Source organism: Oreochromis niloticus, linkage group LG1 (genome assembly GCF_001858045.2).
Source record: "Oreochromis niloticus isolate F11D_XX linkage group LG1, O_niloticus_UMD_NMBU, whole genome shotgun sequence".
NCBI classification, from domain to species: Eukaryota; Metazoa; Chordata; class Actinopteri; order Cichliformes; family Cichlidae; genus Oreochromis; species Oreochromis niloticus.
In genome coordinates this window covers 4,468,523-4,486,223 of record NC_031965.2, presented here as the reverse complement: position 1 = coordinate 4,486,223, position 17,701 = coordinate 4,468,523, and the positions used below count along the sequence as shown (strand labels likewise).

At 42.2% G+C, this 17,701-nt stretch overlaps 1 protein-coding gene across 1 annotated transcript in view; it reads left to right on the top strand.

Annotated features, from left to right (window-relative positions):
* Positions 1–17,489, top strand: part of vstm2b (V-set and transmembrane domain containing 2B) — a 38,330-nt gene extending 20,841 nt beyond the window's left edge. Inside the window, exon 5 of the mRNA XM_003459287.5 lies at positions 16,783–17,489. Coding sequence (XP_003459335.2) covers positions 16,783–16,871 — 89 coding nt within the window. The 3' untranslated portion in view covers positions 16,872–17,489. The remainder of the gene's footprint in view (positions 1–16,782) is intronic.
* Positions 17,490–17,701: the final 212 nt, after the last annotated feature.

The window sequence follows — 17,701 nt, the reverse complement described above, 5'->3', positions numbered from 1 at the left end:
AGACATCAAAACAATAGGCTCTTTTCTGAACCTCGTCAGTACGCCAACCAAACCATTTGTTAAGTCAGGACCACTCAGGAGCTGCGCATTAAGAGAGACACCCTGGAATGATGCTGCACAGTCAAAGATGACCCGCATCTTCCCCTTGGTAGGATGGTGAGGGATATACCAAAGCTTCCCATCACTGCGCTCTAATTCTGCGACTGGCACTCTCTTTGCATATCCTCTAGATATGAGATCTGTCATGAAGGCAGTGTAGTCTTTGTGAAAGTCTTTATCTCTGATGAACCTTTTCTTCAAACCTAAGGCTCGTTGCTCAGCAATTGCACGGTTGTCAGGCATTCTTATGTCTCGGTCTTTCAGTGGCAGGGCAATGCTGTAGTGCCCATCCCTCAAAGTCACCGTCTTGCTGGCCAATTCCAGGAACTTCAAGTCTTCCTTTGACAGCCCCATCTGTTCATCATCGCTGCTCTCAGGAAAGTCCATCTTGAACTGCTGTTTCCATAGCTTGTCCAGTGTGACAGCAGAAACTCTGTTGGCAGTAACTGTTGCCAAACATCCTGGCCTTCCACAGCATTCTCGATTAAGTGGCCCATTCACTGTCCAGCCAAGCACAGTCCTAATGGCAAAAGGTCCATCACCTACACTCCGGATGACCTCCAAAGGTTCTAGAGCTCTGGGCATATTAATGCCAATCAAAAGCTCCACATTGGCCTTAATTTCTGGCAAATGAACATGCTTCAAATGTGGCCAATCATCCAGGTCCTGTTAGGCATATCACGGTACATGTCACTGTCCAATCCTGCAACTTCAAGTTCAGGTACAATGAAACTGTCCACCACTTTCTCCTGTCCCATGGTGCGCAGGAGAATCTTTGTCCTCCTCCCAGCAATATTCAGCTTGTCCATAAGACCCACTGTACAAAAGGACGCCGAACTCCCTTGGTCCAGAAAGGCATACGTTTCCACTATTCTTTGACCTCTCTTTGATTTTACTTTAACTGGCACAATGGCAAGCTTACAGTCTTGTTCACCGGCCCCAGTAAGACCACTAGTCTGGATCGTAACAGGAATGTTATCTGCCTCATTATTAGGTTTGACTTCATTCTTCTCTTTATGGTGGATATGGAGTATACTTGCATGTCGGAGACCACAGATTTTACATGAAAGGCGTTTTCTGCATTCTTTGCTTATGTGCCCAGTACACAAACAGCCAAAACAGATGCTGTTCTTTTTAAGAAAAGAAATCTTCTCATTATGAGGTTTCTTATCAAGCAGAGCACATGACTCCAGTGTGTGTCTGCCTTTGCAGAAAAAACAAGCCTTCACAGTGCTGTGACGATCTTGAGCCCCTGTCTGATTCTGTCTCTCAACATCAGAGACTGTTGTGGCGAAGCTACTTCCTTTAGCTCTTAGATGCGGAGAACGTTTCCCTCCATTGCTACCCTTGGCTGCTAGATGTGTTGCTGGAACGTCACATAGATTTCCAAAGACGGGATCTGTAGCAATTTTAACTTGACGCTCAAGGAAGGAAACAATGTCAATGAATGCGGCTCTGCGATGTTGCCTCTCCTGAATGTCACATTCACTGTTCGCCATTTGTCTTTTAACTTATATGGCAGTCTTCTAATCACAGCAAGCATACTGGCAGGTGTATTTAATTCAGAGAGATCATTAATCTCTTCCATTGCATTGCAGCATCCACGCAGGAACAAACAATATGCCTGAAGAGCTTTTCCATCTTCCGATCTAATCAGTGGCCATGAGTGAACTTTGTTCAAATAAGCAGATGCAATCACATGTCCATTCCCAAAGTGCTCATACAGCAGAGTCTTTGCCTTTACATATCCAGCACTCTCAGACATGTGTTGACAGCTTTTAACAAGTTCATTGGGCTGCCCCTTGGTGTACTGTGCAAGATAATGCAGGCAGTCGCCAGCATCGCCAGTCTTTGCTTCTATGACCTGTTCAAAAGAGCGCATGAAAGCCTGAAAATGTAAAGGGTCACCATCAAAGGTTTGAATCTCCCTTTTGGGCAGTGAAGAAAGACTTTGCTGATGGACCAACATACAAGTTAATTCATTTTGTTTTTCCATAATGGACAACAGATTTTCATTGGCTACTGGATGAGCAGCTTGTGGCTTAGGCAAAGGTGGAATTGATCCAAAAGCGTCAGAAGTTTTCATATTCTGTTGCACTGTTTTTACTTGAAGCTCTGCATTCCCAGTGATTGTGTTTCCTTTTGTAAGTGTCTGTGGAACAAAAGTCTCTGCATCCACATTAAGAATTTCAAGGTTGTTTCCCTTTGTTTTAAAATATGATTCCATTCCATTAGATTTCCGTGAAGCGACGCTCCGCATAGTGGATCCAGTTCTCAGCACGTTCACCTTTCCAACAGTTGCAGCTATATTTGCTTCAAGCTGAAGTTGTTCTTTCTTTCTCCTCAATTGTTCCTCTTGTTCTTCAAGAGAGTGTTTTTCTTTCAGCATATGTTGACGTGCGAGCAAGGCGGCCATTTCAGCTTCTGCCCTGAGATGTGCAGATGAAGTAGATGATACTCTTGAGCTTGACCTACTGCCTTGATTTGACACACTGTCGGATGGCAACACGTCATCATTAACATCATTCTGGGGATTAAGAGATGATTGAGGTTGTTTTCCAGTGTGCTCTCGCACCTCCATTTCTCCTCCCAGGGAATTTTCCTGTGACTGTGCTTTGTCAGATGATGGCCTCCCCGTACGTTTATCAGTTTCAGAGAGCCATATCTTAACATCCTCCATAAACCCTTTATTGTATTTAGCGATGCTTGAGAACCATGTATTTTGTTTATCTTTCTCATCAAATGAGATTAGAGAAAGTAAAGATTCGTGCAATGCACTGGCATCCTTAAACAGGTGTGTTAACTCATCAAACTGTGATTTGAGTTGTGAATAATTTTTATCATCTTTCATTAGCTCTTTAAGAGACATAATAATTCATTTTGTTTACATGCCTTTTCCGATCTGTTTGGATGGTTTCAATTTTCTTTGCAAGAGCTTTCTCAGTGAGAGAAATTAATAATTTATCCTTTTCAGTTTTTCCAACAACAGATGCAGCCTGTGATCCACTCATTTTAAGCATTCAACATAAGCAGCATGCCAAAATCCAAAATAAAGGCAACAGCAATTCCTTCAAACTCAGTTGAACACCTGCAGAGCCACAGCACACACACACACCAAATCCAACAGCAAACGTAGCGGTGGGCGTGTCACAAAAACATCTTCGTATGGTCAGAATCCAAACTGCGTTCAAACTAACAATACGCAGCACAAAAACACAGTTTACATACCACCGTCGTCTTCTCCTTATCTGTCAGACTAGCTGCTTTTATAGGTGTAGTGGCGGTGGTGTGTGGGCTCGCGTCGGCGTTTATTCAGCGCTGATTGCGGGAGGCTCCATTGCCGTCGCACTTTTTGCTGACAAATATTGGCGACTGTCAAGCCTTTGAGTCGCCGAGCAGCCGAATAGGGGAATAATGTTGACGCGCCCGCAGTTCAAAACATAAGTCAAAGTTCTAGGTTAAAAACTCCTTTATTTGTTATCAAATCCTTAAAATCCATACCCAGATAGCAAGACGACATTGAATCTATGTTGATTTTTCATCCGAACCGTCGTATATGGTCGGGGTTGAAATGCCAATGTTGTAACAACATTGAAATACTGTGGTAAACCGACGGTCTTACTATAGGGACGTTGTAACGATGTTGATTCACCGTTGTTTTTTTGTCATTGATATTTGATCTATTTATAGTCGACCAGGTGACAACAACAACGTCGAGAAAACGTCTATTTATAGTTGACGATCATTCGGCTCCGGTCACCATCAAAAACCATCGATTTGTAGTTGAGCATTAAATTGCACTGCAACTGATCGGGTATAAAGTACCAGAGAAAGTAGATTTATTGTTCATTTGTTATCAATGACTTGGTCTAGTTCACCAGCTTTAAAAAATCGTGTCTACGTGCAATTTATGTATAGTTGACCGAAATTAAAGCAGCGATCACTTGGACTATTCCGCAGCACCCCTCTCACATTGGTACATCCCCCCAGGTATTCATTGTCTTCTACAGTAGAGCGGGACATTTGATTTACTCTCAGCGGAATTGACCGGAGAAGGCATCAGTTCATGCACTGCACTGGCCTGCACCACGATTAGTATAAGGTAAGAATGAATGATTTTTTTTTCCTACTCGTTATTTCCATGTTTGCATTTGAATAACAGTAAAAAACTCGTTAATGTTGTACATTAACGAGTTTTTTACTGTTATTTACGAGCCGGAAATTGTGTCTACTTCTTACAATCCGGCAACAAATAAACTGCACTGCGAACAAAGTATATCAACAAAGAAAACATTTTCGTTTCATAATTTCTTCGTTATATTCCCTTACAAAGCTAGCTTTAACGCTTCGAGTTTTCCTTTGTTCTTGCCGTCGCCTCGGCGCTTGACCCAGACTTTCGCTCTGTAGTTGCTTAGTACTACAAAAAATTCTAAATCTGTGATATATGATTGATAAACGTAAAGTTAACTGTATAAACGTGTTCAATGACTTTGTTACTTTTGATGACTGGAGAGCACTCGTTTCAATTCGCACACGAAAACTTTAGACTCGGTTTGAATGCTCACGCAGCATGCCCACGTGACTGTACGTTGCACGGTCACATGACTTTCCGTTTGTGCCTTGTATAATGAATAAGGCTACGTCCACACGTACCAGCGTATTTTTGAAACCGCTGATTTTTCTATGCGTTTGCACCTTTTGTCCACACGTAATGTATGTCTGGCCGTACATTGTGTTTGTATTTCCAGGCACATTTCACGAAGCAGAACGCAGTCGTCAGAGATATCCACGTGAACGCTGTGATACGTCTGACCTTCAGTCCGAAGAAGAAACCCAGACCAGTCTTAAAAGAAAGCACAAGTAAAACCCTTTTATTCACAAACATATCTTTGATTGTTAAGAATTTATGATCTTGTCTTTTATACATATCTGTGGTGCTTGCATACTGCAATATCACCACATAATATAGTCCAAAAAGTGGAAGTTTGTAAACTTTTTAAAAATGCAAAGCCGTGTACACTTGTGCACTTCAAAAATTCATTGTATACTGTACCTTCTTGCACGTCTCTGTTTCCTGTGTGTGTTGTTAGAAATCAAACTAACTTTAGGAAACAATATGCCAAAAGCATATTTACAATTACTTAAGACCGTTTTTAATTTCTTTTCTTTAGACCAAATCCCCTGTACACATATACGGACTCAGAGGATGAGCAGCCTACAAAAAAACGGTTTCCCCAGGCCCCTCGAGTGAAAATACCAGGTAATAAAATACTGTCTAGTGTCTGTGTACATATCTGTGTCTGACACGAGGAAACTTTTTTGACAAGTTGTCTGTATTCTTAAATACTTAAAAAAATTATCTTTTTCTAAACAGCCCTCATCACTCCGCAGTCTGCCCCCCAGCCCACTGATAGCAACCATCATAATGCCCCACCCAGCTTCCGGCACCTTTCGCCACTCCGGCACAAACCGACACAGCTTTGCGATCTCGCCAGCATGCAGAGTCTGATGTCTTCCCTATAGATGGTATGCTTTTAAAAAAAGCTTTAAAGCTGCATCACAACTCTTATCTAAAAAAAAAACAAAAAAAACAATTTATACTCCTGAATGTCATCTTGTTGTGATTTTTTTTTTTTCTTCTGTAGATTCCAGAGACTCTGTGAGGCCACTATTACAAGGCAAGTTTGAAAATCTTGGAATTTCACAGTTTACATGGTATAACAAATATATGTGACAGGCAAAAACTAGTAAACACTTTTAGCAGTTACAAGAACTAACAAATGAATATCCAACAAAAGGGAATAGAAATACATTGTACTGCCAATACTTTGGTTTATTCTTTGTATGACTTGAAAATCAGGCTTTAGGGAAAACTAAATGACATGTTTCTATCATCAATTACATGAAGTAAACACACAAGCACTTGCATACACATTTAAGACATGAGACACGCTAATTCCATCTCATAAAATGTGTCTATAGGTGAGACGCTTTGCGTTGATTGGTGCTGCTGGACCACACTGGAGGTGCGAGTCCGCCGTGTAATGGTTTATGCCATTACAAAGGAGCTGGCCTCTACTCAACTGGGCAGGGGAAAAAACCAAGGACCAGACAAAGCAAAAAAGGGCATTTAAAGAGACAGCGCTGTGCAGATGCATATTTGGTAAGTTTTAACATTTATTGTAGTTTTATGAGCCTAAAGTGAACAATAAAGGGATCAATTGATGTGCTGGGTGCGTTTCACATTTCCTATGTCTGTTTTTTGCTATATTACTTTGTCTTTCTTAATAACAAGACTTTCATGTCCGGTTAATCTGGAGATGGAGTCTTTGGTCTTCGGCTTGTTTTGTCCTCGGGTTGTACACTTTGTACAGCCCGAGGACCCCATGTTTTCTTTTTTTTTTTCTTTTTTTTTCTTTTTTTTTTAAAGGATACACGGCACACCAAGCTAAGACACATCACATTTTCAGCTTATAGCTCTTTGGGAATCAAATGCGGCAGTTTGCTGATTTCCGCCTGGTGACTTTCATGTTTATCAGCCTAGGAGTTTACATACTTTCTCCCTGCTGAAGACAGTTAACAAGAGCTTATTCATGTGCTCTAATTCCCTTTTTTTTGTCTTTGTTTTTTGTGTGTGTCTATTTTTGTCCTAGATGGCCTGGCGCAGCAGGTAGGGGCGAACTCTATGTCTGAGTTGGTCTTTGCTCAAGCAGTCCAGAAATGGCTCAGATATGCTCCAGATCGTACGGGTGGCGCGCAGGACGCACATCATCCATCCCCATCCCGGAGTAAATAATAAAAAGTGACGTGAAACATAGAAATGTAAATAGGAAACTTTGTCTTTTAATAAAGTATTTTGCAAATGATACATGTCTATTGACCTTTTTTGTTTTTGGGGGTTTTTTTTCAATAAAAAGCAACTGTACGAAAGAGGTGGAAAATCAATACCATAGCTCAACAGTGTTTCAATATCAGAATCTGACATTGTTTCAATGTCAACAGCGTTAAGAAAATATAACGTAGAATCAATGTCAGGTTTCAACATTGATTCAACATCAAAACCTGACGTTGTTTCAACGTTAAAAATGGGTGCAAGAGTGATGTTGGGTCAACGTCACACTTCAACGTTGCTTCAATGACGTCGCCTGATATTGACTCAACATTGTTTCAATGTTTCCTTGCTATCTGGGTAGAAAATTAGTGATCAAAAAACATTCTAAGCTTGAGCGGTCAGCAAAAGTCGACTTCCCCCATCACCCACTCATTCACAAAAATTCCCTCGGGCCGTGAACAGGTGATATAGCAATCACTATTACTATCACCGACACCACGTGACCCAAAGCTACGCCTATCCACAACACTTTGGATTACTTAATATATTATCAAGCTTTTTACAACTACATGAATGTACTATTGCTGTGTGATTTATTACTATTACTGAAGAATACTCGCCATATCAATACCAACTAGATTTTTAAATCTTAATATAAAATGAGTAACAGTAGGGTGGACATTAGGTAAGGCTGCACTTTTGGCAGCGATCTTGTATAGAAAACTATTCCACGCGTATATAAAACAGGTCCGCGGCGCCGAACTGTAGTAAAGGGAGCTCTGGCTAATACGCGGGGTTCCGTGTCGGGCTCGTAACCAAAAACTAGCTTTACTTTGTTGTCTGGGTCAACTTTGCTAGCGAGAGACAGAGAGAGGCGTTGACAGGCTGCTCCAATGGAACTTTTTTGGAGAACACAGTGTACAGGACACAGTGTACAGTCGAGTCTTAATAGCTTACTTACAACTGGGCTACAATACTGATAAGTCTACATTCTTTAGGGCTATGCCTGTAACACTCTGCCTATCGCCTTCATATTAAATAATTTTTTGAACAATAATCTTTCATTATGCGGGACGCAAGTAGGGGTGAAATAGGCTGCTAGATTGAGACACACACATTAGAGCCTCTTAATGCGTGTTTTGTTTGGGTTTCCAACAGCGTGGAATTATCAAAAATAGAGGGGGCATAGCCTAACATATGAAACAGGAAAAGACCGCCGTGTAATCCATTTATTTCAACAAAGTAACTGTATTCCAAATACCACCTTTTCACACGGTAACTGTAACGGAATACAGTTACTCATATTTTGTATTTTAAAAACATAACGCCTATTGCCGGCACATGTATTCCGTTACTCTCCAACACTGTCAAGGACACATCTAAAACCTGCAGGACACCAGTCCTTGAGGCCTGGAGTTGGACATCCATGATCTAATCCAAATAGAACAAGATTCTTTAGTTTGCAGATGTTGCTGTATCTATGACTGAGCAAAAATAATATAGGATATATAATTCAGGTTACATTGTCCAGGACCTCTTAGTTTGCACAAGTCTAAGACTAGTATGGTGTTGGTGGTAAGGGAAATTTGGAGAAAGAGGACTATGTTACAATCATTAATGCTGTGGTTGATGACAGGTGATTTGAAGAAGAAGATAAAAAGCGTTGCAGGATGATGAAATGACAAAGGACCAAGGTGGAGAAGGAAACTAGAACTGAGGCAAAGCAAAGGAGCAATATGAGTTAGAGTGTGAACAACTATCTGATCTACATCCAAGAAAATGGCCAGTTGCCACAGTAGCTGTGGCAACTGGCCCTTGTTGAAAAATTGAAAAACTGAGAGGTGATTTACACTTTCTTTACATTTTTCTTGTAAAATAAATGGGGGCCTAGCAAAAAAAGTTTGGGAACCACTGTCTTACAACAAGCATGTAGCGATTCCCCGCTTTGCTCCTCTCAACAGACCCTACAATTTCCATTCCAAGACGCTCAAAAGGAATGCCGATGACAGGGAGAGGTTGGAGTGCAGCTCTGAGGGGGATTTTAACAGATGTTATCTGACACTGTGGGCAACTTTTACAAAATGGAGCCACATCTTTGCTCAGACCAGGCCAGTAAAAATTGTGTTTCATGCAAGCTGTAGTCTTGTTCTTACCAAGGTGGCCAGCCCACGGAATAGAATGTCCCAAGGTGAGAATGGTGTCTCTCACCTTTTGGGGAACCACTAGCTACAACACAGACCCTTTCCAACGATAGAGAATGTCATTTTGCAAGATGTACTCACTGTCAAGAACCTGCTCCGCTCCAGGTTCATTTTCCTTTGCCTTCTGGAAAAGAGATATTAAAGATTGATTAGATTTTTGGAGTTCAGTTATTTCAGATGGAATATTGAACGCTAATGGTAACTATGTTGGCTCAGTGTCTGTTGGCGAAATTTGAATTTCTCCTTCCTTTTTTGTCTGTGGGTCTTCCGTGGCCTCACCACAGTTGTTCCTAACTCCTCATTGGAAAAAGGGCACCGCACTCAGAATCTCAGAGTGGGTATTGACTTGCTTAGCCTGTGCTCTGGTAATGGCTACATTGCATTTCTGGATCTGATCAGACTCCAACAAATCAAAAAGCACAGGAAGGGCACGCCCATAAGGCAAACTGCTCATAACACACATATTAAGCAAATGCATCTGATCCTGAACCTTAATGAACCCAACTAACAAAACCTCAAACAAACATAAGACAAACTGACCTGCCGAAATGACACATGAACTTAAATACTGGCTTAGCTACACCATATGACACACAAGGGGAAGACAAATGGCTGCCATATAATCAACTAACACAAAATGATTAAACTCCAAACACCCCCCAGGCACTGAAGCATTTGGTTTAGTCCAATGAGGCTTTCAGCAGTACTTCAGATCCATTAGCCCTTTGCCACACCTTTTACCAACCAGGGAGGAGAAGCCAAACAAAGAAAGATGAATTAATATAACATAAAACAGAATTTTGACAATTGTTTCACATGGCCTCTTTCAATGCCACGTGATATGTGGGCACTCCCTATGAACATTGTAAGGTGTGATGAAAAAAATAAATTTAACCAAGAAATTTTATTGGACAATAAGTAAAACATATTTAAAGCAGTGACTGCAAAGTAAACTAAAGTGAAGCAAACTATTGGTGAGGTGTGACCGTTGGGCTGTATGTGTGGTCCAACTTGTGGACCTTGGGCATGTTGGGGAAGTGGACCCCAGAGTCAGTATCCTCCTCCTGATAGCTGCCCTTTAATGGCTCCTGCCGGAGGGCAGGGGCTGGGAGGGGCTGCAGGAGGATGGGCCTGGCCTCACAGCAGATAGGGGAGTGGATCCCATCCGAGGGCCCGGAAACTCCACCATTGCCTGTGAGGCATCCACTGTCCCCACTTTGCCCACTTAGGCATAGTGGAAAGAGGAGAGCTAGCAGAGTAGGGAAGCCAGGTGAGTGGAGGTGGCCAGCAGCTCGGGTGCAATGTCAGGGTCCCCAGAACCTGATGTGATGGGACAGGTGATGCAGGTGGAGGGATGAAATGAACACCAAATTGGTTAGACAAGCCTGGGTAGACATGGCCCTGTGTAGCCTAGCCAGCAGGGAGTCAGTAACCTTAGTTACAGGGAGTCAATGAGCAGCGAGCAGGGAGTTCCTGCTAGGTGTTCTAGCTCTTTCTTGGCCTTCCCAGAAAACAACACACAAATAAACACTGACTGCCCCTGCTTCAATGGATAAGCCATTAGTTTCTACATTACTGCTTGTGAACTTGCAAGACCGTGGGAACAGGGGGATGCCCACGATGTCAGAGAACTCACTGACCTCAGGCAGCCACTGCGAGGATCCGCTGTCTGTGTGAAATGTGAGACCATGGGCAATATGCCAGGGGAATGGCTGGCTCCAGGATCCCATGTGAGCACGAAGTGTGCAACCCACAAGACCGCAAGACAAGGCACCAGCAACTAGAATCAGCGCAGCTTAGAGCTTTTTTTTCAGGACCTGGAGTACAAGAAATCCTGGGAGGCTGCTGAGACAGGCTCCCCACCACAAAGGTAAATGGACACACACTGCTACTACACACTGAACTACACACCATACCACACACTATACACGCATGCACACTGCCAAGTGGAGATCAAACCTCAACACTGAAGTTTACTGAAAGCCCACACACACGGACCAGTACCTCCTTTTTGGCTCCCACCACCCTCTGGAACACAAACTTGGAGTAATCAGGAACCTGCAACACCGGGAAGAAAATGTTCCCTCTAAGCCAGAAGAGAAAATGAAGGAACACACACATGTGAAGTAAGCTCTTAAAATGTGGTTATCTCAATTGGGCTTTCATCAAAATAGCGAAGATGGGTAGGAAAGAAGGTCAGACATCAATTAGGGAGAAACAGAATGACAAATGGAACAACACTGTCATCCCTTATGTAGCAGGTTTATCAGAGGAACACAGCAGAGTCTTCTCCAAGGATCACATCCCAGTGCACTTCAGCCACTCTTATACAAAAACTGGTTCCCAAGGACTAAACTCCCAAACACAAGCTAAACAACGCACTGTATGCTGTGCAGTGTACTGAGGAGTGCTCAGACCTCTACATAATGTATGGCACAAAATAGAAGAGCCACCTCGATAGGACAAGACTCCGCTGTACATGTCCGTCTAAAGGATAAAGGTCACTCTGTCAAGGATGCTGATGTTCACATCTTTTACAGAGAAGACAGATGGTTTGAAAAAGGAATGAAAGAGGCCATTAATGTTCACTGTGAATGATGATCCTTGAACAGAGGCGAATTTTCTGCCACCTACAATGCAGTTTTTCCCTTCCCAGGCACCTTAACCTCCTAGGACCTGGCGTCCACATATGTGGACATCACACTTTGGGTTGTCTAGACCAAAATACAAAATTTTGCTCTACAAGGGCCTGATATCCACTTACAAGGACATTTTACTGCCACTGTTCTATCGAAATTTAAAATGAATGTCCTCATATGTGGATCTCATTTTTCTCAGAAACAAAAATCAGGTAATTCTTTGTTTTTACATTCATCAGGTCCCAATCAGCCCAAATAGCAAAGAGAAATTAAAAATGCATGCCATGACATAGTTCAGTTCTTAGGAGGTTAATGCCCACTCACATCTTGCATCAGGTGATCTCAATAGTTCACAGGGTGAAGCAAGGTCTCATAGTAGTGTCACCCGAAAACCTCTGCTGATAATGACCCACAACCGATTTGCACGGACATTGAACTGTGCGCTGTTGGCCCTCAGGCCAGACCTGTTGCACTAATTTCCCACGTCATGAAGACACTGAAAAGACTCATCCTCGAACCAGCTCCGACCTATTGTCAGGCCACATCAGGATCCCCTTCAGTTCACTTACCAGTGCTATCTCAGAGTTGAAGATGTCATCATCTACCTACCCAGTTGTGTCTACGCCTATCTGGACCAGCCAGTGAGCACTGTGAGGGTCATGTTTTTCAACTTTTCCAGTGCATTTAATACCATCAAGCCTCCTGGATGATAAACTGACAGCGATGCAGGTGGACACAAGAGAGGTATTGTTTGCTGGATTGTTGATTACCTGACAGGAAGGCCACAATATTTGCATCTTCAACGTTGTGCGTTTGACAATGTGATCAGCAACACAGGGGCCAGAAATGTCTCTATTTTCTGAGGGGGCTGAGGTCTTTTAACATCTGTCGGTCAATGCTCAGAATTTTCTGAGTCTGTGTGGTGAATGCCATCCTCTATGCTGTTGCATGCTGGGACAGAAGGTTAAGGGTCACAGATGCAAGCAAACTCACTGGATGTTGTCCAAGGTAAGGACAACGGTAGACAAAACGTCCCACCCACGCCATGACGTGCTGGCCAGTAAAAGGAGCAGGTTCAGTGAGAGACTGAGATTAGCCAAATGCACCACTGAGTAATACAGGAAATCATTCTTGCCTGTGGCTTTCTCTCTGTGTATCTCTCTCTGATTCTGACATATGATCAATTGTGGGTCAATGACCTCCTTAAGGGACAAGGGATGAAATATCCCACTAGGGATTAAATATCTAGGACTCACCACCATTTGGTATTAGAACTGAAGAAGCTCAGATGAGAGGTGAAACGTCTTCAAGAAATTTAAAGAAGCCAAGTTTACTTTTTTTCACAAGCTCCTTAAATCTGTCTTTTTCACTTATTTTTCTGTGTTTCAGATGATTTGTTGAAAATATTTGACAACAGACTAAGGTTAAAAAGAAAATAAAAACTGAAAGATTACCTTTGCTAGTGACAGCCAAAGAGATGCCAGAGGAGGGGGCCGCTCAAAAATACAGGCATCTGTCATTTGACTGCAATGTCATCTGACTTAGAGGCAGGAGGGTAATGGAAGGGGAAAGATAATTTGTCAGATCTTTCAAATTGCCTGTCATGTTTTCATCCTCTCCTTTTCATTACAGTACATCATATTAATGTGTTCACTGAGCCCTTGCAGCTGTTGGAGTGTGTAAAGTATTGCATGTGGTGGTCATATTTATATTAAACAAAGATTTTCTCTCTTATAAGTCATTGTCATTACCAAATGGACAACACAGGGTTTGATCTACGATTATGAGATAACGACAAAGAACAGTGAGAGACAAAGATAATATATACACAAGAGGGAATCAGGGCAGAGCGGACACACCTGTGGAAAATGGCTGGATGGCCTGATAAGACAGGTGCAGCAAAACTGAGCAGAATTCACACGAGACAAGGACTTTCAAAATAAAACAGGGAACATATACACAGAGACAGAGACCTAGACTGAAAAAATACAACTAGACACAAGGAAAGGGTAAACAAACAGGGACAAGACCCAGAAACAGAGTGACACAGACTTGACACTTGTAAACAGACATGACTGACAGGGGCTACACGCTTTTCTCAATGGTGTTTTAGTTTTACATTTTTATTGTTTCAAAGTGTAGACCTCCAGACCACAGTAAAACTTTAGAAGCGAGAGACAAAATGGAGGACCATGCAGTCGTTTTCCCTCCAGAACACCTTTCCAGGGGGTAGAGCTTCAGGAGAATAACGCTAGTCCCAATATCTGAGAAATGTTTTTCTGTCTGATGTCAGATTGCGGATATCTCCCTTATAGATGGCATGAATAGCATTGTTACCTCCACACTGAAAGATTACACATTGAAAATTGAGATAATTTGGACATCTGACTGGGATGCCTCCTGGGCACCTCCTAGTCTGATACCTGACTGGGGCACTTGGGGATGTCCCAAACACCCCCAAGTGTTTGGGATACACTGGTGCAGACCCAGCACATCTGTTGGCTGGTTTGAGAACACCTCGGTGTCCCCCAGTAAAGCTAGTAGGGATGGAGATCGTCAGTTTGTGTTTTAATCTGCGGAAATATAAAAGCCCTCATAAACCAAAACTATATGCTAGTCCTATAAATTTGTCCGTCCACACTATTCACAAACAAATGAGCAATAAATCCTTTAAATCCTGATGTCACGATTTGCAGTGGCAGAGGTGTGTGTGATTTTTATGAGGACCCAAATCCAGACCACAGAGAGACAAAAAACTGAATTAAACTGAAGGCGTGCTGTTTATTTATACAGACATACCAAACGGGGAAACCCCCCCCATAAAAAACTAAACTAAGGAACACTTAAACTGGGGGAACAAAGAAATAAACACAAACCCCGTAACACTAGAAAAACCCTGGAAACCTGGAAACTGGGAGGAACACGGGAGGAAACGCAGATGCACTGTCAAAGGCCAGTGGAAAAATAATATATACAGAAAGGAGGCGATCAGGGGAAGCGGAAACAGACAGGGAACAGCTGAGACAAACTAAGGAACAGAAGGAAGCAAAAAAGAACACACTGAACATGCAAGACTGTCAAAATAAAACAGGAAGCACAGAGACACAGACTTGACATAACATCAGGGATAAGACAAGGAGGCAAACAATAAAACATACAGGGGAGCGGAGAAGAAACACAAGGAGAGCTGCACGGGAACAGGAAAGGGAGGTGAAACACAGAGACCCTATTAAAAGTGTAGATCATTTGGTTAAATGATTACTCTGCACAACTTGTCTGTTATGACCTGTGTGGGCTAATCCAATCGGAACAGTACGATGGGGTTACGTTTTGGCATCGGCCATCATGTGTATGGTGTGATGGAGTACACATTAAGGTTTACAGTGGAATAATATCCAGAGTGGTCATTGACTTATACCACCTCACAAGACAGCTCCAAAGAGGGTGAGGGAGAAGGAAAGAGGGGCAAGAGACGTAAACACAGAAGACATGACACCCACACGGGGGTTAGACAAAACACACAGGAGGAACCCAGGGAAACCACAAAACTTAAATATATGAGAATATAATACAAGAACTAAACTGAGGATAAACAGGAACTAAATCATCATAATACAAGGAGTACAGTATACAATTAGCTTAGAATGCTGGGTGAAAAGACCCAGCACCCTGACACCTGAAAGTTAAAGAATTTCTGATCAATTCATCCATGGCAGTGTAGTGTTGAGATGGTAAGCATCACAAATTGTGGGTTCATATCTCTTACTCTCTAGGCTTTTCTGTGTAGAGTTTGCATGTTTGCTCAGTGCTGTTTTTCTTCCACCTACTCTGATATCATCACACAATCCTAAAACATGCATGTTATTTAACAGGTAACCTAAAATTGTCCACAATGGTGTTTTGAACTTGGTTCAAGACCTCCCAGAGTATTTTTGTATACACACACATATAAACACATATAGAAAGTGCAGAAAGTTTGATTGTTTTTACACTATTGTTGATTATTGACATATTTTGTGACTGGTGACAGTAGTGTAAAGCGTATAAAGAGCTGTGTGAAAAGGGTAAAAATGGTTTGTACTATAAAGCACTGTAAGTGATGAGAGCGGAAAGGTCCCATATAAATGCCAGAGAATCCCATCATTCATTTTCTTAATGAGCCCGGGGTTGCTGAGAATGGCTACATTCAAGTTTTAGATTAACCGATAGACTGTTTGATAATTTCTTTTGTTAAATAAATAGAATCTTTTATTTGTTTATTTGTTCATTTCTATTTGTGTTATTACATTATATGTGGAATAGTATGATGACTTCTAAGACAAGATAGGAAAGAGGCAAAAAAAGAAAGAGGAAGTGTGTGTGTGTGTGTGTGTGTGTGTGTGTGTGTGTGTGTGTGTGTGTGTTGCGGTAGTGGTGGTGGGAGGTAGCACTAGGACCACAAAAATTAAAAGGGCCACAGGCACCCAAGAACCACCCGGCAGAGCCCCTCCCAATAAGGGAGAGGTCCAAGCCACCCCGAGCTACCGTGTCAGTCACGCACCCCGAGTGGTGACCCCGTCCCACCCGGGCTCAGCAAGCCCCAGACCCAGGCTGAGCAATGCACACACACACACACACACACACACACACACACACACACACACACAGCATTCACTCATTCACTTTCATCCACCCACTAACGACACACAGAGAGACATGAAGACACATATACACGCACTGACCCCCCCTTCCCTGTGGTGTTGGGAAGCAGATGCTGTAAGCTCTTCAAATGATCCAGTGATTTCTATTACTATAGTTAACTGAACCTTCATAGGCCGTCAGCTGCCAAGGTTAATTAACACACTGAGATGAACAACTGTATATTACGATTCCTTTTGACTTACTTCTTTGTATATAACATACAAAGAAGTAAGTCTTTGTACGAAGCACTGTAGAGGCCAATGGACAAGCAGAAATGTTTGCATTATACAGTGCTGTTGTAAATATTGCCACATCTTTCTGTGTCTTCCAGACTGCAGTGTGATGAGCCCCATGGACCCACTGCTGTGCATCACTCTCCTGTTCATGCATAAGCTCCTCCCATTATTGCTGGCCCACTGAAGAGAAATCAGGCAAACCTGTGAACCTGCAGCATTCTTACTTTGTATATCAAACAGAAACCTAGCAGCACTCAATGGTTACCAGAAAGGGGGGGACACATTTAATCAGTGTACATCTATGGTGTTGCATCACATCTTTGCTAGGAGTAAAAGCAAAGCAACACAGAACGCAGGAGCTTGACACACAAATAAAAGAGATGGACCCCTTGATGGCTGACAGCGAACAGGAGAAAAGAGCGTATATAAATAAAACCAGCATCACTAATGATCCACAGAATCATTCAGCCTGTGTACTCTGTGCTCAAACACTCCGCACTGCCAATTTGACCACACACAGAGGCTAGAGTGTATTTGTCTAACGTGTCATGCCGTCCTTCTTGCACACACACATGCCACCACCACCACCACCATCATTATCATCTCATAGCTGTGTTGAATAATGTAAACGAAAATTAATATGCTGATATATTTTTAGAGAGATAAGGCTCACTTTACCACTGACACTAATTACCTCTGTTGATGTTTATTTTTTTGACACTTTTCATTTGTATTACATGACATGATTTACTTGTGACAGCAGCTGAAAACCGTTTATTGTTTTCCTAATAAAAGGTAGACTGCAAACCTCTGCATGTTAATGCTTGTCTTTCTACAGGACCAGGATATAGACAAAGGTAGTCAGTAATCCTTGCTACTCACAGCTTCATGCTAGGAAAACTGCTTTAGTTCAACGAAAACTGAAATGTGATATCAGCATTCCTGATCTCAACAGCTCTATTGGACAATTTCTTTAGAAAATATTTCTTAATGATAAATAACCAGATTTAAATA